Source organism: Delphinapterus leucas, chromosome 10 (genome assembly GCF_059928025.1).
Source record: "Delphinapterus leucas isolate spDelLeu-1000000601 "Yukka" chromosome 10, BTC_Dleu_Yukka2, whole genome shotgun sequence".
Classification (NCBI taxonomy): domain Eukaryota; kingdom Metazoa; phylum Chordata; class Mammalia; order Artiodactyla; family Monodontidae; genus Delphinapterus; species Delphinapterus leucas.
The window spans coordinates 5,332,504-5,358,897 of NC_143138.1; the positions used below are offsets into that span (position 1 = coordinate 5,332,504).

Consider the following 26,394-nt stretch of genomic DNA (forward strand, 5'->3'; position numbering starts at 1 on the left):
TACTAAACATCTATTAAGGAAGACCGTTAAAAAACTGTTCTAGTTCTGAGTCCTTGTTAGAGGTTGGTCTCCTGAAGGTAGTTTTTTCAACATTTATGTACCGGGTAGAGTCCTTGAAAGAAGCTGGTGTAAGGAGGCCAGGCAAGAGGTCAATACCCACTTCTGGCTTATTCTGGACAGTGAATAGCATGGGGAGAAGTCACTGTCATACCCTTTAAAAAACATGAAGTGGCTAAGATTCCATTTTGGGTAGCCTTAAACTACATGGTTGCATTTTTGTCCCCAAAGAGAAGGGAATTGACCTTGAATCTATGAAACTGATTCCTGAAGAGTTCTTGGTTCTCTGTTGAAGGACAACGAACTATAAGCCTATTCTTTGGATCAAAGAAAACTTGAAATTCGGACATTTGTTATTAAATTAATAGTACTTTACTGAATGCCTGGTGTGTCTAGTATTGGGCTGGGTGCAATGAGGATTCAGTAGAGTTTATAAGACCCTGACTTCAAGGCACGTACAGTCTGGATGGGTACAGAAGACACATGTAAAACAGTGAGTGGGACAACTTTCATATATCAGAAGCATATATTAATACAATCAGACACATTTGATGGTACAGTAGAAACTAGGAAGACAACTGAAATGCTAATTGTGTAGAACAAAAACGATCATCCTCTAGATAATCCTTAACTTATTGGTGGGGGGGGGGCTTTTGGCACTTAGGGTGAAAACAGCACTCGTTTCTTCCTTACCTCGCCTCTCTTTTTCTTCCTCTTGGCCCCCTCCCAATTTGGAGGATTTGTTATTAATTTCATTCACTGAATATTGAGTTCTGTGTGCCACACATGGTCCAGAAGCTGTGGATCTAATGGGAGAAGTACCTGGTACAAAAATAGCCCGTGTAGTTTAAAAGGAAGGAAAGTGCCTGGGAAATGCTATGTTGAAGGAAATGAAGGAGGATCCTTACGCCAGAGCTGGGGGGCTGCATTAGCTCGGGCTGCTGTGACGAGATAGCACAGACCCGGTGGCTTAAACAAACACTGATTTTCTTATAGTTCTGGAGGTCAGAAGTCCAAGGTCAAGGTAGATGCCACCAGGGTTGGTTTCTGGTGAGAGCTCTCTTCCGGGCTAACAGGCAGTGAAGGAGCTCTGGCATCTCTTCCTCAACTTAGAAGGACACTAGTTCTGTCACATGAGGGCCCCACCCTTATGACCTCATTTAACCTTAATTACCTCTCCAAATACAGTCACACTGGGGGTTTGGACTTTGAATTTTGGAGGGGACAGAATTCAGCCCAGAATGGAAGCCTAACCTAGAACGGGGGTCAGGAGACCTCTTTAGGAAAATGGTGATTGGACAGATTAACATGAATCAATGGAAAGGAGTTCTTCAGGTTGATATGGTACACCCCCTCCAAGCTGCTGCCACAGTTGTCATTAATTGAGAAATGAGAGAGCTGGATCCTGGAGAGAGGGCATACTTGACCTGGGCTGAGTTTTGATCTGGTTCACGTATACTGTACGTCCACAGAAAAGGGAACTGTATATGTAAATTTTCAACAACAGTCATCACTTCACACCCAAAAATAGACTCACATTTTCCAGGAGGCTTGGCAAACTATGTAATGGCAAACAAAAAGTAAGGATGCTGTGGGCAGAGTATGAATAGACTGCTTCTCGCCACACATCCACTTGTAGCTACTGGCCTGTTTCCATATTATCACCTTTATTTGTGTGTGTGTGTGAGAACTGTGCGATTTGCCTTTGAGAATAGTTGTTCACAAAAGTATACTCCACTGTATACTGCCTGATGGAAGCAAGTGCAAAGGAAAGCAAAGATTTGGCATCAGGCTTGAAAAAAAAAAACATAAGAGGGATTAGATTCTGGTAGTTAAAACCATTTGGGGAAACCAAAAGGGCTGGTTCCAGGTCCTGGGTAGGAAATGTACAGAGTAAACTTGGGTTAATCAAAGCAGGGAAGTACTTGAGGACTAACAGGGATGTGTCAAAGAGACACAGGTGGTTATAGTGGTTTCCACTGGTCAAACTTGGGACCATTTGAGCATCAACAAGAATTATGATGGTTAAAAAAAAATTAAGTCCAAGATACAGGATGGAAATGGACATTGATTATTAATGGGCTGAATCCATATAACAAATACTCATAGTCTTTAGTAAATGCCTCTTGCATTGTTCACTTTGTGTTGACAGCATCATTTAGGCTATGTCAAATACCAGTGATCTTACTATTCAGAAGTCCATGGAACCATGGAAAAATTTTTATTGATTTGATCCAATTCAATTTTCTCAAAAATATCAGTATTTTGTATTCACTTTATAATTTCTGCAAACATTTTCTGCTTATAAAACAAGAATTATGATGGTAATGGAGTATGTAATAACGAATTTAAAAACCTTTAATAATGATTTTTAAAAAACCAAACCGTGATTCCATAGTGAAACAAACAATAGAAAAAATGAAGGCGTGGTAAGAATGGCAGCTAATAAACGTGGGAGCATGACAGAGTTACAGAATCATCGGGTACGTAATCAGTAATGTAATCACAGATTCAGTGAAGGATTGTGTGAGTTTGCTGGGAACGGGACGTTCACATGGCCTCAAAGTAGCATCCCTCAGATTACTTACCAAATACCAAGAGGAAAATGTACAGTTACAATGGAGCCATGCAGTCACTGTCTTTACCGAGTGATCAAATTTAGCATTACTGACAGCAGGAGAATCTAAGATATGTGTCCTCTATGAGGTGTGATAAAGAGGTACACACGTCTTGCAAAAAAAATGCTTACACTGAATCTAGTCGTAAGGGGAAGATCTAACAAGTTCAGAAGGAGGAACATTCTACCAGACAACTGGCGGGGAGTCGGGACAAAATTCAATGACAAGTTACAGAGGAGAGTGGAGGAGACTGTTCTGCATTAAAAGAGCCGATTATAGCTCATGGGTTGAAAAAAATAATAAAACGGCTATCAAAGGAATTTCGGAGGCAGCTCGGGAAATTTGAATACGAATTATGTTAGATGATACTATGAAATCATTAATTTTCTAGGTTTGATCATATATTATGCTTATGTCGGGCTATGTCCTTATTCTTGGGAGATGCATACAGACGTCTGTGGGGGTGAAGTATCCGCAACTTTCAAATAATTCGTCAAAAATCAGTGTGCGGGGCTGCGTGTATGGAGACGGTGGGAGAGAGGCCAAATGTTAAGCAGTTAATGAACTGGAGGACGGCTATGCGAATGCTCATTGTACTACTCTTTAAACTTTTCTGTAGATATAAGCGTTTTTTTTTTTTTTTAAAGATTGGGGCGGCCAAGTGCAAAGGCATCCGCGAGCCTTACGAAGGTAAGCGACGTCGGGAAGGGACGGAAGAGACTTCTCAGAACAGCTTCCGCCCTTCCCGGGGCCCTTCCCTGTTGGCGGATCCAGTCACGTGGCTACGTGGCCCCGCCCACAGCTCCCAGAGGCCCGCGCGCGCCGCCGGCAGTTGGGCCGCTCCTTCCGGGCCGGCAGGCGGTTAAGTGGTCGTGCCGCGGCCATGGATGGCGATCCTCCCCCGGTGGAGGAGCGGCGGCGGCTGCGGGAGGAGCTGAGCGAGTTCGTGGAGAGCTGCTGCCGGACGCTGGAGGAGGTGACGGCGTCGCTGGGCTGGAGCCTGGACCGGCTGGACCCCGGGGAGGAGGAGGCGGCCGAGGTGAGGGGCGCGGGGGCCTCCCGGGGGCCCTCAGCCTGCGGAGCCCCTGGCGGCGGGCGCGGCCCCGCGTCTGCAGGGCCGTGGGAGGCGCGGGATCCGGCCTGCAGCGCCCGACGCCCCCGGGTTGCTCGCACCCACCCCCGGGCTGCGCACCCCTGCGGAACCTCGCCCTAAGGAGCCGAGGGATCGCGGCGGGTGCAGAGCGGAGCGGATAGCCGGCCTGGGGTGTGACTGGGAGATAAGCGGGCGGGTCTCGGGGTGCTGCTCGCGGAGGCGGCGGCGGCTTGCCCTGTCATCTGTCGCGTGGATTCCGCACTTGCACCAGACTCGGTGTCGGGAGGGCTTGGGAGTGCAGGTCATCTTGCTCAGCCTCCAGGCTGTGCACCGATTCCACGATTATTAAAGGATGTCAACCTAGAGTCGGTACTAGCAGCTCTCCTGGACGTTAGGAAGAGTATTGGGGTGAACAATCCTGATTTTTTTTTTTTTTCTTTTTAATGGGATGGGAGGAAGGGAAGTGCTCCAGTGTGGCATCATTATTCATGCGGTCGACTTATTCTTTCTGGGTTTACCATTTTGAAAAAACACTTTTGGGAATTCCCTGGCGGTCCAGTGGTTAGGATTCCGCGCTTCCGCTGCAGGGGGCCCGGGTTCAATTCAACCCCAGGCCTGGGAACTAAGATCCCGCGTGCTGCCCGGCCAGAGGAGAAGACAGCAGCAACAGTTTTATTATTTGTTTAGAGGTATATTTGAAGCTGTGAATTCCATTGAGTGGGGCCTTCCAAGCCTTTCCACACCACTGTTTACCCAGCGATTTAGTAAATTTAGATTTCTTTTAGTAACAGTTAAATAGAGCTTTGTATATGCCACTTACTATAATTACCTCCTTTAATATTCATAGTTACCCTATGAGGTAGGTACCGTTAGCCACTTTTTACAGATGAGGAAACAAACCAGAAGAGGTGATACTTTGTCCCAGGACACATTGCTGAGAGGTGGCAGTTGGGATTTGAACCCCCAGGCATTCTGCTCTGAGAGTCCCTGTGCCTAATTGGTATGCTGCCGCTCTAAAACTCCTCTCTGAAATTCCCAAATTCGGGCAATCGGCTGTGGGTGTGTATCTGACCTTTGCAAAACCAGTGTCTGATATTCAGGAGAGGAACTGGCTCAAACATCCTGGTAAGTGACATTCATACTTCCTAGACCAGGTGCAGTCCAGATAGGCAGTGAATCTTCACTTTTCTGGTGGAGTGTTTTCATACTGAAGTTGAGTGAACAGCGTCACAGTTCCCATCCTCACAGAGCTCAGCGGCTGGTGGTGGTGATGAGGGGGAATACAGAGAGATCAGCCGCTACATTGTAATGTGATAAAGTCTGTGAAGACTGGGTTGGAATTGCTGTAGTGCCGGTTATTGTAGGCTGTGAGGGGATGGCCAGGACTTCCTGGGTAAAGTGAATTCTAAGCTGATAAATGAAAGTGAGCTGAATTAGCTAGTGAAGCACAGAGAAAGCATCAACAGCATGTGTAGAAATCCAGAGACAAGGGTGTGGTGAGCAGATCAGGAAACCTGCGGTAGTTAAGGATAGCTAAGAGCATAGGCTATGGGGAAGGAGGGGAATGATGGTCAGTAGGGGCCAGACCTTAAAGATCCTTGTGTCAGCCGTGTTAAAGAATCTGGATTTTTTTTTTTTTCTTAATGAGAACAGTGGGGGAGGCATGGAAGTTTTTGTTTTTTTCTTTAATTTATTTATTTCTGATTGCGTCGGGTCTCTGTTGCTCCACATGGGCTTTCTCTAGTTGCGGCGTGCAGGGGCTACTCTTCGTTGCTGTGCGCGGGCTTCTCATTGCGGTGGCTTCTCTTGTTGCGGAACACGGGCTCTAGGCTCATGGGCTTCAGTAGTTGTGGCTCGTGGGCTCAGTAGTTGCTGCACGTGGGCTCTAGAGCGCAGGCTCAGTAGTTGTGGCACACGGGCTTAGTTGCGGCATGTGGGATCTTCCCGGACCAGGGCTCGAACCCGCGTCCCCTGCATTGGCAGGAGGATTCTTAACCACTGCGCCACCAGGGAAGCCCCGCATGGAAGTATTTTAAGCCAAGGCATATCATGATTATACTTGCCTTTTAATAAAATAATAATTGCTTATATTTATTGAATGCTTACTATTTACCAGGTCCAGTCCAAATTGCTTTATGTGTATAAACTCATAGCTCTGTGAGAGAGGTCCTGCTGTTACACCCCTTTTATAGATGAGGAAACTGAGGCTAAGTAAGGTTCAGTACCTTGACTAAGTTCATACAGTCAGTAAGTGGCAGGCCTGGGATTCAAGCTAGCTGCAGTGTGGAGAATGGAGAACAGCCAGACCGGAAGTGGAGGGAGCAGTTAGGCAGTGGCCGTTGTAACCCAGGAGGGAGGTGATGATCTCCTGCATGGGGACATGGCAGTGGGCATGGATTACGTGGAAGGATTTCAGAGTTCGTTAGGAGGAAAAAAGACTAGCTGATTGGTAGGTGAGGTTGTCCAGGCAGTGAGTGTAAACACATCTTTCAAGAGTTGGGCTTTGGTGGGTTGAAGAGGGGCAGAGACTGTAAGGGGGAGAGAGAATGAGGGAGGGTTTTTTTTTTTTTTTTTTCTGTTTTTCTGTGTACACTCACACAGGGGCGTTGGGAGAGGCCTACGGAAGAGGATATAAAAACATTTGATGGTATAATTATTTCCTTAAAAATTATGTACCTTTTTTCTTTGCTTCTGTTTGATCTTTACAGGATGAAGTTGCCATATGCCCGTATGATTCCAATCATCGCATGGCTAAGTCGTCTCTAGCAAAGCACGTGGTATCTTGTAGGTTGAGGAAACTGGGCTATACCAAAGGAGAAGAGGTACCATACACCTGTTATGTGTATGTTGTGTAATTCATGCCTTAATAAATTCACAGTATTTGGAAGGTACAGTGTGATGTTTTCTGACAGAATGATAGTCATTTGAGGGGTGCAATGGTACTTGCCTCATTTTTCAAATTATTGCAAGAAATGTTTAAATGATATTAATCTATTGTTGGTTTATCTCAAATCTTAAAATAGTCATATGATACTGAAAAACACTAAGATTTTGTTTTTTTTATTGTTTAGGGTAAAATGTATAATTCTGACTTTTTCTATGAGAATGCGAAGATACCTTCAGTTACCTTGAGTAAGTATTAATATAATTTAAAAATATCTTAGTGTAGCTGTACCTGTATAGGTATTGATATTTCTTTTTTTAAATTAATTTATTTTTATTTATTTTTGGCTGCATTGGGTCTTCGTTGCTGTGCACGGGCCTTCTCTAGTTGTGGCGAGCGGGGGCTGCTCTTCATTGCGGTGCACGGGCTTCTCGTCGCAGTGGCTTATCTAGTTGTGGAGCACGGGCTCTACGCGCGTGGGCTTCAGTAGTTGCGGCTCGTGGGTTCTAGAGCGCTCTGTAGTTGTGGCGCACGGGCTTAGTTGCTCCTTGTCATGTGGGATCTTCCCAGTCTAGGGACCGAACCCGTGTGCCCTGCATTGGCATGCGGATTCTTAAACGCTGTGCCACCAGGGAAGTCCTAATGTTTCATTTTTGAATTATCAAAAGAATGGACTTTATAAGTATACTTATGGTTGATTAAGAAGGGTTTTCTTTTTTTTTTTTTTAAGATTTTTTTTTTTTGATGTGGAACGTTTTTTAAAGTCTTTATTGAATTTGTTACAATATTGCTTCTGTTTTATGTTCTCTTGATTTTTTTGGCTGCGAGGCATGTGGGATCTTAGCTCCCCAACCAGGAATCGAACCCGCACCCCCTGTATTGGAAGGCGAAGTCTTAACCACTGGACTGCCAGGAAAGTCCCAAGAAGGATATTTCCTATAGTGACACTAGTTTGCTCAATCTGAAATTTAGAGACCAGGTTTATAATAGGCAATGAAAATCCTCCAAAGCCTTGTACAATAGGACAGATGCCTTCCTTCTTGATTATAACAAAAATCTGGCCACACACGTAATTTGACGATAGAACTGAGGATGGAAATGTGTTCCAAGTGTTCACAGCATACATAGAGGTTAAAATCTTGGACTTTGGAATCAGAATGCCCTGAGTCAAGTAATTTTGTCACTAATAGTTGTGTGACTTTCAGTAAGGTAACTAACCTGTTAGTTGCCTGAATTTCTTTATAAAATGTGGATGCTGATAATAGCACCCTTGTGAGGATTAAATGATGTAATGATATATGTCATATGGTTAGAATACTGCCTGACACTTAGCTGGGATTCACGACGTGTTAGATATTATGCTGGTTGATAAAATTTGTAGCAGCTACTGCTGCATGCTTGATTATCGTGTTTTCTGAATTGCTTGAAGTCTGGTTACTTACTGGATTCTAGGTAGATCTGAAAGAATTCTGCATTCAGAGTACCTTGGCAGCACTGTGGGTGTTAAGATTCTGGAAGGTTTCTCAATGTGCCCAAGGAGCTTGGATTGGAACCCAGTTAATTTCATTGTGGACACTGACGATTCATATTGTATTTATGGATTTTTTTGACAGATAAGGACTCACAATTCCAGATAATTAAACAAGCTAGAGATGCAGTTGGAAACGATGGTGATTATTATAATCAAAGTAAGTGGCATCAAAGTTTGAACTAATTAATAAAACTGTTTTTCTTCCATAGCACATGTTACTAATTTTCAAGAGAAATCTTACGAGAACAGTTATGAGAAAGGCTAAGTTTTACATTTGACATTAGACTCAGTGCTTGGTGTCAGCTTCATTTGTTAGATATATTCCACTGAGATACACCAATCTCACCAGAACACTGTTTTAGCTAGGGATTCATGCTTTGGAATTACCTAATAGGTGAGATTGCCTCGTAGATAATTTTTTTTAAATTATGATTATTTAGTAAATAAATCCCATTGAGTAGACTGTCTCACCCTGACGTTTCCCCTCTCTCTTGAGAATTAGCCCAGTGTTAAATGTAGGAATGTCGAAATGCAACGTAAGAGGAAAGGCTCGGGCTAATCTGTCCCCACATCTCCTCCTCGGTGAAGCACAAACAACGGTTTTATATAGAATTTCAGAGGGTTTGTGGATCCCTGCATGCCCAGGCTGGCTTAAGAGTTTCTGCCTGGGACTTAACTTCAGCAGAGACTAGGTTAGAATTTTTAAGTTTGAGCTTCTAGGAAATTGAAAGAAACCTTAATCCTTCAAAATCATAGAAGAAAACAAGTAAATGGAGTTAACAGATTTCTGACTCTAGGTAGACCATCCAGCCAAAGCTGACTGGCTCTGATAAGAATTCTCAGTTGACTTCTTTAAGCCTCCTGAAGGTAGCTTTCTCTGGACATCTTACCTTTTTCTCCCTCACTCTTCTTTTCAGCTGAATGATACTCACTAGCCCATAGTTAGGATTTCTTTTCTCCTGTGTTGATGTTCAGGGTCTTAATCCCGTTGTTCTAAGCCAGTATCTGGGCTTCATTTCTCCCTCAGTTGCCCTGTGGCTGCAGAAGGAAGAAGTCTTCTTAGTCTGCATTAGATTGGTTCCTCGGAAGAGCCAGAAGCATATTGCTTGTATTTCCTGTTTTGAAGATCCCATTTAGTACTTTTTGTGCTAAATTGCAGGTTTTATTCTTTGAGGGAGACATTTGACTCTCATCTTATTTGAAGAGATTACTGAGCTATAGTCAGTCAAGCCTTTTTTGACCCCTGTTCAGTTAGTGAACCAATTAAAAAAGTAAAGGATTTTGGTTTTGGTTTTGTTTTTTGGAGGGGTTATTTGTTAAAGGACTTTTTTTGACCTTAGCTAGTTAGATAGATTTACTGAATTTATTTTAGAGTTGAAAGAGAACTTGGAGATAATCTAATCCAGCTTCTGCTTTTTACAGATCAGGAAACAAATCCTGTCTGACAGAGATGATAAAGTTCTGGGGTGCTTGTTCTAAAGGTTCTCAGTGCTTTTATATTTGAGAAGAGAGTTTTTTTATTTTTCAAAGCTCTCTTATTCATTTCATTTCCCTTTGACAACAAACTTGTGATAGGTTGAACAAGTATTTGCTCTTTCATATTAGATGAAGAAATAGAGGCACACAGAAGTGAATTAACACCCCTTTGCTATGATATAGGAAAGCTGGATTGAGAGCCAAGTTCTGAATTTTGCAGATTTGCACATTGAGTTTAATTCTTTACAAAAGCAAATAATTACTTTGAATGAATAGTTCTTTCAATAGATAGTTAAGAGGAACTTCTATTTGATTTTGAATTTTTGTATTATCTTAAATTAAGACTTCATTGTTAAGAATAACATGTTATATGATCTGTAACCCTCTTTTTAAAACTTTTTTTCATCTGTGTAGCGTTCTGCAATTTCTCAATAGAGATTAATTTTTGTGGCGCACTTATGTCTTACACATCTAAAATTTTTTACCCCAGGACAAAAATCTCTTTAATACTTTCTTATTGATGTTTACTTTGAAGGAAGAATAACTAACATTAATAGTTTCACATTTTCCATTTCATTAATGTTTTGTTTGTTATGTACTAAATTGTCAGTTTTTTATGTTTTCATTTCATCAGTCACGTCAGGTCTAAACTCAAGGTATAGAGCTCTCAATTCGTTAATCTTTGTCAAAGCTTGAACAGCCATTAGATCTACTTATTTATTTTCGGATATAGTTACTTTGGTTAATTTTATAACCAAGGTACTAATTTCAGTCATAAACAATCATTTTATATAGTTGGTGGTTTTATCTTTTTCCTTCAATATTAAAAATTCAAGTTGCTCTGCTTCAATTTCATGGCATCTGTTTGGGTGGTGGCCATGATTTGAACATCAGTGTACTATGGTAAAGAACCCCAAAGAGACAGGAGATTATGGTTCTAGACCTGATCTGTTCCTACCACTTGTGAGATGTTGGCAAATCGTTTTACTTCCAAGGACCTCATTTCTTCATCTCCAGCGTTAGGAAATTGACTCTGTATGAATTCTTCGCAAAATTCTGAATTTGTACCTTTAACACGAGTTAATGTTTAATATTGTTAAATATATTATTATTTAATATTAATGTTTATTATTAATATTTAATATTGTATCTCACACGTTTTCTTGAGATGCCCTGTGTTGGCAGAAAGGACCAACACAGAAGAAAGAGAGTTCAAGTTACTGAAAAAGTAGATTAGAGTTTCAGTTTGGGATGATGAGAAAGTTCTGGAGACGGATAGACATGATGGTTGCACGACAGTATGAACGTACTAAGTGCCACTGAACTGTACACCCGAAAATGGTTAAAATGGTAAATTTCATGTGTATATTTTACCACAGTTTTTAAAAACTACTATAAAAAAGGTAGATAGAGGGTCACAGAATTAGTATGATTACAGCTCATTCAGATAAACCTCTAAATTGTATAGAAACTTGCGTTTGAACTTTTACATTTTGTGGAAATGTAAGCTTATTAAAGTGTGTTTATTTTTTTTTTTTTGTCGGAAATATCTATGTTCTGAATGATTTGAATGCAGCTTGTTTAACTTTTCCTGTACTTTTTCTTTTTCAGTAATTGGGGTGAGTATAAAGAGGAATTAGGAACCTGAATGTACTCCTTATTTAAAGATATGCAGTATCCTTTTTGCAAATGATATCCTTTTAAAAGTATCACTCAAATTTCTAAACTTTATCTTAATCACTGTCACAATATTATAGTCTTGATTTGGAATTTTAGTTGAATTTCAAAGAATTTAAATATCAGTCTTGACCATACAGAAATTTAAGATGAATAAAGAAAACTCCAAAATATTTTAAGGAGGAAATTATACTTCTTTGTTTAAAAAGAGCAGAGAGAGGTTTATATGGAGCTTGTTTATAATACATCAGTGTTTTCTAATCTTTTGTATTTTTCTCCTAGAATATATAACCTATATTCAGATAAATTCAGTTTATCAAAGCCATCTCATTTTTATATTATAAAATTAAATGTTTTAACATCTGGCTTTCCCTAGCGTCTACCAGAATTAGAGTAAGATTGATTGAAAAGGAGGGAACCCTCCTTCCGCACTAATTCAGAAGCCTTCTGCTAGTACAGGTGCTTATCTGTAGCTGTTACCCACGGACTCAGATTCAGTGTAGCTCTCCTCTTAATTTGTAGACAAGTGTAAAGTCATCTCTTTTCCTGTGCTGTAATGCTTAGTTCCTATGGTGCTCTCATTTGAATTTTTGTTTTGCCTCTTTACCTAGGAAGTCAGTGAGATTAAACTTTATCAAATATAAGTATTTGAGAAGAGCTACTGATTTTACATTGTTCTGTGAACCTAAGTTATTACTTTAGGGTACCTAGCAAACATTAAAAGGATTCCTTTCCTTTAGTAGCTCATGTTCTTTGTTTGCATTTGTGAATAATGAAGTCTAGAAAGAATCATTTTAAATTGCTTTATTTACAGTTACAGTAATTTTTTTGTTTCTTTGAGAAAATTTGAATCTCAAAACAAATTTTCTTCAATGTTTAATACATCATATCAAGGTATTGTATTTCCTTTTTTTCATTAATGAGCAGATTTTAGAAAGTTCTATGACCTTGGTGGTGGGGGGGTATTGTTAACGTTTTTCACTTAATTTGGTGAAGTCAATATGCTGCTGCTTCCGCAAATTAAATCAGGGTTAGTCTCAGTCTGTCTTTCTCTGGTCTTTCTTGGGATTTCTGCTACTTAACTGTTTCTTGGTCCCTAGCTCCAAGTCATTGCACAAATGGGATGTATTTTGACTATGGAACATCTAGCTTGATGTCTCTCATAAAAAATGATATTTTTTACACATTTTCCATATTTCTGTAATTTATCTTCAAAGGGACTGTAATGTGTATTACCTATTAAAAACATTTTTTCCCCAGCTTTTATGGGGAAAAGCATACAGACAGAAAGAAAGTTAATATCTACCTTTACAGTATGGGTAGCCTTTTAAAAGTTTTTTTTCTTAGCAAATTGTCTCATGGTTATTACTGCCTGCCTTCATGGGATCTGTCTTAACGTTGTTGGAAAGAATAGCAAACATCCACAACAGCAAACATTCTGTGGATGTAGCATTCGGGATAGAGTCAATGTTGACCGTTATCACACAGATTGATGTTTTGTATGTTTAGGGATTACTATGAAAACAGATTGCTTGTGTTAATTTAATGTTGCATTATTACAGCGCATGTTTAAAGATAAGTATAGTAGATCATAAATCCACAAAGCTTCATGTATTGTTTATCCTTGTGATTTTATTTTTACTCTAGGGATGTATTCTTCATTGCCTGTTGAAGTTCCTCTGAATCACAAACGGTTTGTTTGTGATCTAACCCAAGCCGATCGTCTTGCCCTCTATGATTTTGTAATCGAGGAGACAAAGAAAAAACGGTCAGATTCTCAAATTATTGAAAATGACAGCGATCTCTTTGTAGACTTGGCTGCCAAAGTCAATCAAGGTTTGAGACGAATATCATCGTTTTCTATTTCTTAATTGTCATTCCATCCTTTGAGTGTTATTAAGATGACTTGTCAGGCCACTTTGACTTGGAATAGGATGGTTTTGTATCATCTGTCATTCACGTATATATTAAGATGTTTACTTAGTACTTGAAATTTTGCTCTCTGATTGTTACATTAAGCATACCTTACTTCTGTAAGAATGTTCCTTGAGCTGGGCTGTTACTTTAATCTCTGTACCTAAGCACTGTTATGTTCCATTAATGGTTAGAGAAAAGGAGCGATATAAAACTTAGTCCACTTATATAACAGAATTTTCAGAATATTTTTGAGTGCTGTATTATTACAATACATTAAAGCATGTTGGAATATCGGATGATTATGGTGTTCCTTCCCACTAATTCATAAGAATTTATAGCTTCTGAGGATGTAATAATTTTATTTTGTTCTTTTATTAGATAATAGTCGAAAAAGTCCAAAATCTTACCTTGAAATCCTGGCAGAAGTGAGAGATTATAAAAGAAGACGCCAGTCCTATAGAGCTAAGAATGTTCACATAACCAAGAAATCATATACTGAGGTATGTTTTGCATAATTGTATGGAGCTTTGTTGAACACAGAGATTTCCCTTAGATACTTGTCCTCTGTCCCATGGATTTCCACAGTTCCTTAGAGGTTTTCTGAGCGGAAGTGGCTCCACAGTGGCCACACCTGCTTTGTATTTGCTCCATCACTCTCAGACCCACCCTTTACCAGACAAAGGCTTTTCAGGGTACAAAGCCCTTCTATGAAGAGGCTGTGCAGGGCTTCCCTGGTGGCGCAGTGGTTGAGAGTCCGCCTGCTGATGCAGGGGACAAGGGTTCGTGTCCCAGTCTGGGAGGATCCCACATGCCACAGAGGGGCTGGGCCCGTGAACCATGGCCGCTGAGCCTGCGCGTCCGGAGCCTGTGCTCCGCAACGGGAGAGGCCACAACAGTAGGAGGCCCGTGTACCGCAAAAAAAAAAAAAAAAAAGGTTGTGCAGTCTTACAAAAACACTGCTTTTGAGAAAGTGGTATTACATCACGTGGTATTACATCACGATGAGGACATAGATTTTGGCTTTAGACAGACCTGGGCTTGAGTTTTGATTCTGCAGTTTATCATTGGCTCTTTGACTTGGGCAAATTATTTGAGCTTTTCAAGATTCAGATGTTTTCATTTTACAGTAATACAGACTGCAGGGTTATTGTGAGAAGTAATTGAAATAATGCTTATGGACAAAGAAATTGTTCAGTGAATATCTTTTTTGGCAGAAATTTTAGTGTGCGTTTATGTACTTTACTAAACATTTGGGCTTAAGAAATGTCTTGGTATAAATTATTTGTAATTTATATTATAAAATAATTTTATGTATATTATAAAATTTAAGTACATTAACCTCTTGATGTATATCTAGACTTATTTTCAGATGTCATTTAGTGGGTAGAGTTGATGAATTTTTGGTACATGAATCACCTTGCCTAAACACTGTAAATAATTTCCTCATTGAATCTCTAATTGTTCCCATGTTATTTCTTCCTTCCTTTTATGATTTTAGAGACCTTCCATAATCTGGCCTCATTTTACCAAGCGTTTTCTTTTGCTTTAGTCAAGCATGTCTGTTAAAGTGTATCTGATCACACGTATTTATTCTTACCTCAGTATCCTAATACATGCTGTCTCATCTGCGGTGCCTTTTGTTTTGCCGTTTAGAAACTTGATGCCCACTCACTGTTTCCATGAGGTGTTGATGGCTCTGAGCCATCTGCTGGCTTACCGCACTCATGCTCTGTACCGACAGCTTAGCACTTGGTTTTATGCTGTGCTTTTTACAATTAAAGTACATGTTTTAGACTTACCTTACTCGGGCATTGCCCTAGTGAGTCTTACAGCCCCTCAAATCCTTGGTGGTTCAACACTTGTTTCTTCTCTGGTCTCATGACCTTGAACTCAAGTATAAGTGTCGTTACTAAGTGCTCTTTACAATTTTATGGTTAACTTTTTTTTTTTTTTAATAAATGTATTTATTTATTTAATTTTTGGCTGCATTGGGTCTTCGTAGCTGCGCACGGGCTTTCTCTGGTTGCGGCGAGCGGGGGCTACTCTTCGTTGCGGTGCACAGGGCTTCTCACTGCGGTGGCTTCTCTTGTTGCGGAGCATGGGCTCTAGGTGCATGGGCTTCAGTAATTGTGGCATATGGGCTCAATAGTTGTGGCTCGCGAGCTCTAGAGCACAGGCTCAGTAGTTGTGGTGCACGGGCTTAGTTGCTCCGCGGCATGTGGGACTTTCCTGGACCAGGGCTCGAACCCGTTTCCCCTGCATTGGCAGGCGGATTCTTAACCACGGCGCCACCAGCGAAGTCCCTGAGCAGCTCTCTTATCTGAAATTCGGTACTTAACTCTCTGTAGGTGATTCGGGATGTGATCAACGTGCACATGGAGGAACTCGGCAGCCAGTGGCGGGAGGAGCAGGAGAATGCAGACGATGATGCGGAGAAGTATGTCAGTGCGTCAGTTGGTGAAAATAGTTCTGTTTTTATTCTGTCACCTGTAATTGTTCAACTGAACTTTAGCACCTCCAAGACCATTAGTAGCACGCCGTAATTCATCAGAACGCTTACTGTTCTTGATTTTACCACAGTTGTGAAACATGCCATTAAGAGCTAAGTTTCTTTGCCTGCCCTCTTATCTGGAGTGCAGGGTTATACGTATTTAGTCTCTGTCTGTCACTGGTCTGATACAGAATATTGAGCTTTAGGCTGGTCTGTACTGGAGACCATAGTTAAAACTGTTTACTGTTCTTTCTGTTTCAGGAATGAAGAAGGGCGGTCGGCTTCAGTAGACTCACGGCAGTCTGGGGGAAGCTACCTGGAGGCGGAGTGTTCACGACATAGAAGGGATCGGAGTAGGAGCCCGCATAAACGCAAAAGAAACAAAGAGAAGGACAAACACTGGGACTCAAGAAGAAGGAAAGAGAGGTAAGCCCGGCACTGCGTCATTCGCTGTCGAATTGTTGATGCTTGAGAAGCAAAAGGCCCTTCTGTCATAGGCCATGCTGAGGACATGGCTTGTAAGTAAATTAAGGTGAGGAGAGTAAACAATTGATGACGATTCTTAACATTCATCCTGTCTCAGTTCAGATATCCACAGCTCTACCTGCCTGATCGGTACGGTTTCCCTTTTTTATTACTTGTTTCCTCACCAGGAGATGGGAAAGTAATGTCTAGGTAGAAAGTTAACCATGTTAAAAAGGTGTTTGCCTAGATCTTTCTTCAGTCCTTTCTGTGTCCCTCCCTCCCTTTCTTGTTTCTCTTTCTCATCCTTTCTTTCTCTTGCTAATTCATCAGATAAAGGATGTTATAAAGTCAGAGAGAAGGTCTAAGCTTTAATGGCAGTCAGTTTTGCCCTTGTTGGTATTCCTGATAAGATTCTGAAAGCTGCGGAGATATAAAGTAATACTGAAATAGTGAATTCAGATCGACCGAGGTCTGTTCCTGTATCCAGCTGCTTACTGGGCATCTACGTGGATCTCAAATTTGTCAGGTCTACGCCTGAACTTGACTTTTTCTTGGTCTGCTCCTCTTCCGCCAGTACTCCTGTCCTGGTTCATGGACGGCCATCATCTGTTCACCTAAGCCAGCAGTCGAGGACTCATGCTCCCTTTTACTCCTTACCGTCTGGTCCTAGTCGTCAGTTTTGTGTGAAGATGCCTCACATGCGCCTCCTCTCTCTGTCCTTAAGGCTGTCATCTGGAAAACGATGGCTGTGTTCCTCATTGTTCTCTCTGTAGGCTTGTCCCACGTGGACCCATCCCCGCCCCGCTGCCAGAGTGGACTTGCACCTCTTAAAACTCCTCAGTGGTAGAGTTCACGTTCTTCGGAACAGCTCTCGACACCTCCAGGAGCAGGGCGCCTGCCTACCTACCTTGTATTTGCCCCTGCCCCGTGAACCACACAACTTCTGCTCTGGCCAGCCCGGACTCCTCACAACTTCCCATCCGCACTGGGCCTCGTCCGTGCCTTTCCACCTGGTGTCCTGCTGCCTGGTTGTTGTTGTTGTTGAATATTTATTTATTTATTTGTTTGGTAGCACTGAGTCTTAGTTTCGGCATGTGGGCTCGTTAGTTGCAGCTCGCTGCCATTCGAACTCTTAGTGGCGGCATGCACATGGGATCTAGTTCCCTGACCAGGGACCGAACCGGGGCCCCCCTGCATTGGGAGCGCGGAGTCTTACCCACTGTGCCACTGGGGAGTCCTTTAAGCCTTCGGTAAACTCATCCTTTAAGACCCAGCTTAGTCATGTCCATGAAGCCTTTTTCACTCATTCAGACAGAGCTGATCTTTCCCATTTTGTTACCACTCTACCCAGCACCTACTTTTTATTGAACGTAAGTTATTTCTCTCTCTACTAGACTCAGCTCGTTGAAAGCAGGTCCATGTCTTATTTAGTATTATTTGCACAGTGCTTGTCTAGCAATAGGCTTTTTTTTTTTTGCGGTACGCAGGCCTCTCACTGTTGTGGCCTCTCCCGTTGCGGAGCACAGGCTCCGGACGCGCAGGCTCAGCGGCCATGGCTCACGGGCCCAGCCGCTCCGCGGCATGTGGGATCTTCCCGGACCGGGGCAGGAACCCGTGTCCCCTGCATCGGCAGGCGGACTCTCAACCACTGCGCCACCAGGGAAGCCCTAGCAATAGGCTTTTAAGTGACACCTCTCCAGGGCCAGTGGCGATCAGGATATTAGTAAGACTTACTGGTTCAAAAATTTTGCTCATCTTATTATCACTCAGTTCATAGAGTTAAAGCTAGCTATGATTTAGTCCTTCTCTTATAAAAATGAAATATTTGCTTAGTAAACCCTTTTGATTCATTTAATGCATGATAATCTGTGATAATTATGCACACGTTAACTTTTTTTTAATATATTTTATTTATTTATTTTTGGCTGCATTGCGTCTTTGTTGCTGCGAGCAGGCTTCCTCTAGTTGCAGCGAGCGGGGGCTACTCTTCGTTGCGGCGCGCAGGCTTCTCACTGCGGTGGCTTGTTGTAGAACACGGGCTCCAGGCGCACGGGCTTTAGTAGTTGTGCGGGCTCAGTAGTTGTGGCTCGCGGGCTCTAGAGCACAGGCTCAGTAGTTGTGGCACACAGGTGTAGCTGCTCCGCGGCATGTGGGATCTTCCCGGACCAGGGCTCGAACCCATGTGCGCTGCATTGGCAGGCGGATTCTTGACCACTGTACCACCAGGGAAGCCCCTGCACACGTTAACTCTTGATTAGCTATCAGAAATTGTGCTGTCTCACTTCTTCTGGTTGTCAGTGCTTCTTCCACTTAAGTAATTTTTGACATGTCCAGTCAGTCCCTATTGACTAACATATGTTAGATAACCTCAAAATCTAAACATGAGTAATCTTCCTTTAGAGAGGATAAACTGAGTATTAGCAGGAAACACTTCTCACTAGGCTAGTCTTTGAGGGCCACCCTTGAGAGGGAATGAATTTTGGGAGTTGAGATGGGGGCCAGGGTGAGTAGATCAGACATCTGAACTCCTCCTATGACTCCAGCATCCTGTTTGCAATGAACTCTCAGGTCATCGACCGGGTACATATAGTCAGAGTTAATTTTAAAGTGTAACTGCAGAGAGCAGGTAAAGAATCCGCTTTCCTTATCCCCGTCTCAATTTTGTCCTGTAGTTCTAATGATGCATTTTTTATATCTACTCCTAAAAAAAGTCACTGATCAGTTTTAAGGGCATGTTTTAACTTTTTCTGGTTTATATCTGATGTCATTATATTACTGTGAATTATTATTTTAAAGCTTTGATATTAAAGTGCCTGTCATTTATAATTTTTTTTTTCACCCCTTTCATTTCAGGGATGGGGAAAGACATCATAGTCATAAAAGAAGAAAGCAAAAAATATAAACGAAGTATTTGTGTGTGTATTAATTATGCTTATGCCATGGTAACCAGTATGCTGATGTTTTTATCATAATTGCTTTGAGTAGGAGAATGTGCTTATATGAACTGTTCAGTGCTCAGATCATTATTTTTCAACCAATACTTACATCTCAAACCATGAGTACATTGATTATGCCCGAGAAATTTGTTTTCCTTATATTTTAATGGATGATTGCCTCCTATTACTGATTTTGTCTCATTCTTTTTTTGATAATTTATGTATCAGAAAATTCTTTAATTAAAGTGAATATTTACACTACATAGCTAATACATAAATGCATTCTTACTGTAAAAAATTTAACCTTGGGCTTCCCTGGTGGCGCAGTGGTTGAGAGTCCACCTGCCGATGCAGGGGACACGGGTTCGTGCCCCGGTCCGGGAGGATCCCACATGCCGCGGAGCAGCTGGGCCCGTGAGCCATGGCCGCTGAGCCTGCGCGTCCGGAGCCTGTGCTCCGCAACAGGAGAGGCCACAACAATGAGAGGCCCGCGAACCGCAAATAAAAAAGAAAAATTAAACCTTACAGATAAGGCTAAAGAACGCTTGGAGCACCACCTGTGATCCCTGTGGCCACCCCAGGGGGTAGCCACGGGTGAACTGTAAAAGGGAAAAACAACCCAAATATTCATCAGAAGCAGAAAGGCCTGGCTAAATAAAATGTGGTATAGTCACATGATAGACTACTATATTGGATTTAAAGAAATAAACTGTATTATCATGAATAGATCTCAGAGACATGCTAAATGAAAATAAACAAGTTTCAGAAACATATGTACAAGTTATATCTGTGTACAAAACAATACTGTACATCTTCTCTGGCTGTATATGTATGTAAATATATTTTTAAAGGTTCAGAAGAACTCATCCCAAACTCCCAACAGTGATTATTTGAGGGAGGAGGTATAAATGGGAGAGAGAAAGGATGGAAACCAGGATTGGGAGGGTGGTCAGAGGGAACTTTAGCTTTATCCATTATGCATTAATTTTTAAAAAATAAGGTAGTATTTGTGTTTCACTTGTTAATTAAAAATATACTGTCGTTTTGTTTTTTGTAAATAAATTTGATTGAGGTACTGTTTACATACAGTAAAATACATTCATTTTAAGTGTACATTTCATTGAGTTTTGACAAACTTACACCCCCCCCCCCACACCATGTATCCTTCATCTCAGTCAAGATAGGGAACATTTCCGTCTCCCTCAGAAGTTCCCTTATACCCCTTTTCCCAATCAGTTTATCTACCACCAGTCCTAAACAACCACAGATCTTCTTTTTGTTACTGTTGATTAGATACATCTTTTCTAGAATTCATGTAAGTGGAATGCTACAACACAGTACTTGCCTCTTCACAGACTGATCCATGTTGTGTGTGTCAGTAGTCTGTTCCTTCTCGTTGCTAGTAGTATAGTATAGTCTGTTGTATGCCAGATTGTTCAGTTGAAACTTTGGCATTAAATGTTAAACATCTCATGTCTGAAGAGCAGTATCTGCGAAACCCAGGTTAAGGATTCCAAGGTGGGTTCCAAATAGAAAGGAAACCTTGATTATGTGAGTAAGTAACTGACAATGCCAGAAAGGTTGACTGGTTTTAGATCAGATTGGCTGCTAGGTTCAGGTGTGGAAGAAGCTCTCCAATTTATAAGGTGAGAATCAGCGGGTCGCTTGCCAGTATGAAGCCCTATTAGTGCCATTGTACTTAATTTCTAAGTATATAAAATTCAGATTGAAAAGTCTTAAAAACAAGGACTTTGGAGTTACCATAATGTTGAAACGTATGACATTGCTGCTTTTGTAGGTCAAATCCATTTGAATGATCAGCAGTTTCATATAGTATAACTTAATTTATAATACTGTTTTTCATTATGATTTCAATGACTTTACTAACTAGAAGATGGACTTGGGCTTTTAGTAGGAGAGAGAGAAGGGGAAAGGAATAGGGTGGTGGGATCGGGGAAAAACAGGATAGTGTTTCTTTAATGTCTTGCTAGATTCACTTGTTTGCAAAAATTTGCCAAATTTTTGTTAAGGTGTCTCCGTTCATGAGGTATATCGGTCTGTAGTTTACTTGTAATGTCTGTCTGGGTTTTGGTATCAAGATAATGATGGCTGGGAAAGTTTCCTTCCTCTTTTTTTATCTGGAATTGTGAATAATTGATACTATTCCTTTTTAAAAGGTATTTGGTAGAATTTACCAGTGAAGCCATCTGGGACTGGAGTGTTCTTTGTGGGAAGGTTTTTATCTATGAATTTAATATACTGAATCTATTTCAAGGTATCTGTTTCTTCTTGAGTAAACTTAGATAGAAAAAGAGATTGAATTAAGCCCACATTAAGCAGAAGGAAGAAAACAATAAAGAACATAAATCAGTGAAATAGGAAACTGGAAAGCAATAGAGTGAAAGAAACCAAAAACTAGTTTTTCAGAAAGGTGAATAAACTTGATAAGCCTCTAGGCAGATGACTCTAGCCAGGAGGAAAAAAAGAAATTAGTATCAAGAATGACTGTGGAGGTGTTGCTAAAGATTCTACAGACTTTAAAAATGATAGAAAGGGAATATTATGCCAGTAAATTCAACAATTTAGATGAAATGGGTAAATTCCTTGAAATACACAAATTACCTAAGTTTACTCAAGAAGAAACATACCTCGGTCAATGTAATTTACCATATTGATGTGCTAAAGAAAAACCATATGATCCTCCATAGATGCAGAGAAAACATGATAAAGTTTAATACCTATTTAGGGCTTAAAAAACACAAGACACTCTCGGCAAACTAGAAAGGGAAGGGAACTGCCTCACCTTGCAAAGGGACATCTACAAAACATTGTAGATGTTTTAAAGTGAAGGATTGAATAATTTTTCCTATGACTGGGTGCAAGGCAAAGATGTCTGCTCTTGCCACTTCTATTCAACATTGTACTGAGGTCCTAACTGGTACAATAATGCAATAGAAAGAAAGAAAATGTGTATAGATTGGAAAGGATGAAGTAATAATTGTCTTAATTCACAGATGACATAATCACCTATGTAGAGATTTACCCAAAAAAAACCCTACTAGAACTCATAAATTTAGCAAGGTCAACTGATAAAAATCTATTATAACTTTTATATGCTAGTAATGAAAATTGGAAATAGCATCAATAAGCATAAAATACATAGGAAGAAATTAAATAAAGTGTGTGTGAGACCTGCATGCTGAAAACCACAGATCTTCCTGAGAGAAATTAAAGACATAAATGAAGAGGTGCTGAAACTGAGGGTGCTCATCAGTTAGACCCATTAAACTGTAGCTTGCTTAATAAATAATGAACTGTAACTGCCTTCACTGATCAAGCTGGCTTTAAGAAAAACTCCCTGCCTTCCAAGCATCAAGTAGCCTGGACAGTAAGATGTCTGCCCGAGTTGGTTTTCAGGAACTTGGTGTCAGCTGCGTCCAATTCAAGTTTGAGCTGGTTAAGATGGGTTGGGACCCTTGAGACCCTCCAGCTGGACTTGGGTGAATGTCCAATCGGTGACCTTTTGACGTCAGAGAGCTGAAAACTCCACGCTCAGAGCGTGTAGATGCTGCAGTTTTCTGAGTGTGAGTCCCATGGAGAAGCCTGTAGCTTAGTGGCGCCTGCGCATAACCACGATGACCTCACCTTTTTCTTCTTGCCAGTCACCTTTCCCACGCTCCCCATGCCTCAGCTTTCTCCTGTAAGTATCCCAAGCGCTGGCCTTCGGGGAGGTGGATTTGAATTGTTCTCCCGGCCCCTCGTGAATAAACCTCTTCTCCACTGCAGACCTCAGCATCTCAGCGTTTGGCTGGCTGCGTGTCGGGCAAACAAACCTGGTCTGGTAACAGCACCATGCTCACAGATGAGAAGATAACATGTTTAAGGTTCCCGTTCTCTCTAGATTGAACAAGTTTCAATGCAATTGCGGTACATTCCCAGCAGGCTTTTTTTTTTTTTCTTTCTTGAAAGCATAATGCATTTTAAAAACTGATAAAGTATACATAACATAAAATATATCATTTTAAACAGTGTTAAGTGCACAGTTCAGTGACCGTAAGTACATTCACATTGTTGTACAACCGTCACCTCCGTCCATCACTAGAACTTTTCCAGCTTCCCAAACTGAGACTCTGTCTCCATTAAACACTCCCCATCCCGCCCCATCCCAGCCCCTGGCAACTATCATTCTCCTTTCCCTCGCTATGAATCTGACTATTCCAGGGACCTCACATAAGTGGAACCATGCAATGTTTGTCCTTTTGTGTTTGGCTTATTTGTCAACAAAAAAATCTCATGAGAGTTGTGCGTTAAGTTTTATTCGGGGCAAAATGAAGACTATAGCCTGAGAGCATCTCAGATAGCTCTGAGAAACTGCTCCAAAGAGGTAGGGGGAGAGGTCAGCGTTATATGTGATTTCAGTGAAGGGGACTCTGGCAGATGCTGGCTGCTGGTCACGAGGAGCAGATGTCACCATGAATGACTTCAGTGCTTTTCCAAATATGAGGAAATGCAAGAAGTGGGCTCATAAAATCTTCTCCTGAAAATATCTATCTGAAGGCGTGTTCTGCCAGTTTTTCTCGGAGCACAGAGGGCCTCATTCCTGATCTCCACCCTGAGCTCCTTCCAGGGCGTGTTGAAGGTCAGTGGCTGTAGTTGCTTTTGTAGAGGCAGACGGCAAGTGCCAATTTTTAGCTGGCACGCTTCACCTCAAAGTTCACCCAATGTTGTAGTATGCCAGCGGGATTTTTTTTTGATAGAAATTGACTTAAAAATTTATATGGACATGCAGTGGATCTGAAAGAGAGCAGTTTAGGGAGGAAAAAGAATAAAGTTGGAACACTTATACTACTTGATTTCAAGATTTATTACAAAGTTACAGTAACTAAGACCGAGTGGTACTGGCACCAGGGTAGCCATGTCGATGAATAGAACAGAAAAAAAAAAAAATCTAGAAACAGATACACAGATATGTGATCAGTTGGTTTTCGACAAGCCACTGAGGTAATTGAATGAGGAAAGGGTAGTTCTACCAGCAAACGGTGCTGGGACAACAGGACATCCACATGGAGCACAGTGAGCCTTGGATTCTACCTTCAGCGATATACAAACAGCCTGGAGTGAACCCTAAACTTACATGTAAGAGCTAAAGTATAAAATTTCTAAGAGAGAACATAGCAGAAATTCTCTGTGACCTTGGGTTAGGCAAAAATTTCTTAAATAGGACACAGAAAGCATAAACCATAAAAGAGAAAATCCCTCGGTTGGATTTTATCAAATTAAACTTTTGCTCCTCAAAAGACACTGTTAAGAAAATTAACAGCAATTCCAGTTTCCTTCAGGGAAGGAACCTAACACTGAGGCTTTCCTATTAACAAGTCATGGCAGGCTTTCCTGTCTCACTTTTTTCCATCTGGAAGGACTCTGGGTTCTTCTTTGACTCTGTAAGGCAGTTTAAAGCACCTGTGTGTGGGTTTTTTGGTTTTTTTTAAAATTTATTTTTATTTTTGGCTGTGTTGGGTCTTGGTTGCTGCACGTGGGCTTTCTCTCTAATTGTGGCGAGCAGGGGCTACTCTTCGTTGCGGTGTGCGGGCTTCTCATTGCGGTGGCTTCTCTTGTTGCGGAGCACGGGCTCTAGGTGCGCGGGCTTCAGTAGTTGTGGCACGCGGGCTTCAGTAGTTGTGGCACACGGGCTCAGTAGCTGTGGCTCGTGGGCTCTAGAGCGCAGGTTCAGTAGTTGTGGAACACGGGCTTAGTTGCTTCACGGCATGTGTGTTCTTCCCGGACCAGGGATCGAACCCGTGTTCCCTGCATTGGCAGGCAGATTCTCAACCACTGCGCCACCAGGGAAGCCCCGGCCTCTTGACTTTTTCACCAATACATTCGATTCATTTCCTCCTGACTTAAATTTCTTCTTTCCTTTAAAGGAAATCATGTTCATCCTTTCAGTCCCACCTGGAAATCTTCCCTGGTTACTCCAGCTCTCACTTTTTATGGAAACCTTAAAACACCACCTCTATGTATGCCTCTTCTTATAAGGACACTAATCCTATCAGATCAGAGCCCCACCCTTATGACCTCATTTATCCTTAATTACCTCCTTATAGGCCTTATCTCCAAACACAGTCACACTGGGGGCTAGGGTTTCAACATATGCATTTTGGAAAGGACACAATTCAATCCATAGCACTAGCTGGTGCATAGCAGAACCTGGTCTAGAATCCAAGCTTCCTAACTCTTATTCCCAATCCCTTTTCTGAATACTCATAAATATTGCTTCTCTTGACCCTGCTATTGAAATGACACACTTACAGATTTGAGGGAGTATTAGAGGCTTCTTTAGTTTTCCATACTGAATCTACTATACTCTAAAGCAGGGGTTGGCAAGCTACAGTCCACAGGTCAAGTCCAGCTGGCCACCTGTTTTTGCTCAGCTGCTGAGTTAAGAATGGTTTTTACATTTTTAAATGGTTGGGCAAAAAAAAAAAAAAAAAAATCAAAAGAAGAATAATATTTCATGACACATGAAAATCATATCAAATCCAAGTTTGAGCACTTATAAAAAATGTTTCTTAGAGCACAGTCATGCCCATTTGTTTACATATTGTCTGTGACCGGGTTGGAGCTACAAGGGCAGAGCTGAGTAGTTGCGGCTGAGATGCTGTGGTCTCCAAAGCCTAAAATGTGTACTGTCTGCCACTTTACGTAAAATAATTTGCCCACCCCCGATCAGAAAGCCTCGGTTTTGTTCTCTTTTCTAAAAGAATGATAAATCGTGTGTGTATTTTAAGATGAGTGACAGCATCCTGCAGCTTTTATTTTGACAAATTTTTGGATGTCCTAGTACCATGCAGCATAGTCCTATAACCTGGGGGCTCTTATGGGGCGCTTCTCACATGTCACACTCAGGTCTGTGCTCAGAAGGGAGCCTGGGCTTGGGATCCAATGCTCTGCTTTTGCCGTCTTGGAATTCTTAATGATTTATCTTTGAATTTGTGTCTTGGGAGTGCAGTCAGATGGGATAATGGAGCACGTGACGGGGCGAAGCATCTCCCCCTCCCACCTCCCACCTCCCAGGGATGGTCGTTAGTCCCCACTCCTCGTCCCTGCTCGGCGGGGGGAGCTTGGGCACATTTACCCCAGGGGAGGGGGTGTCCGGTGGGTGTCCGACACTCCATCTGTGACCATCCTCATGCCTGTCGAAGCGTGACATTAAAAACAAATAAAACCCACCATGACAGGTCAGGAGAGA

General features: G+C 41.6%; 1 protein-coding gene across 1 annotated transcript; it reads left to right on the forward strand.

The window, feature by feature from the left end:
• On the forward strand, nucleotides 1–25,644 carry SNRNP48 (small nuclear ribonucleoprotein U11/U12 subunit 48). The gene is made up of 9 exons (XM_022586620.2): nucleotides 1–3,714; nucleotides 6,477–6,590; nucleotides 6,840–6,900; nucleotides 8,266–8,340; nucleotides 12,984–13,172; nucleotides 13,632–13,753; nucleotides 15,602–15,690; nucleotides 16,006–16,170; nucleotides 19,063–25,644. The coding sequence occupies exons 1-9, from the start codon at nucleotides 3,559–3,561 to the stop codon at nucleotides 19,109–19,111; spliced, it is 1,020 nt and encodes a 339-aa protein (XP_022442328.1). The 5' UTR covers nucleotides 1–3,558; the 3' UTR covers nucleotides 19,112–25,644.
• The last annotated feature ends 750 nt before the right edge of the window (nucleotides 25,645–26,394 follow it).

Bases quoted from the DNA above. Each gene is read 5' to 3' on its own strand.
- SNRNP48 (XM_022586620.2), top strand. From the start codon at position 3,559: ATGGATGGCGATCCTCCCCCGGTGGAGGAGCGGCGGCGGCTGCGGGAG. The intron at 13,754-15,601 runs GTATGTTTTGCA...AACTCTCTGTAG, and splicing joins CCAAGAAATCATATACTGAG to GTGATTCGGGATGTGATCAA. The intron at 16,171-19,062 runs GTAAGCCCGGCA...CTTTCATTTCAG, and splicing joins TCAAGAAGAAGGAAAGAGAG to GGATGGGGAAAGACATCATA.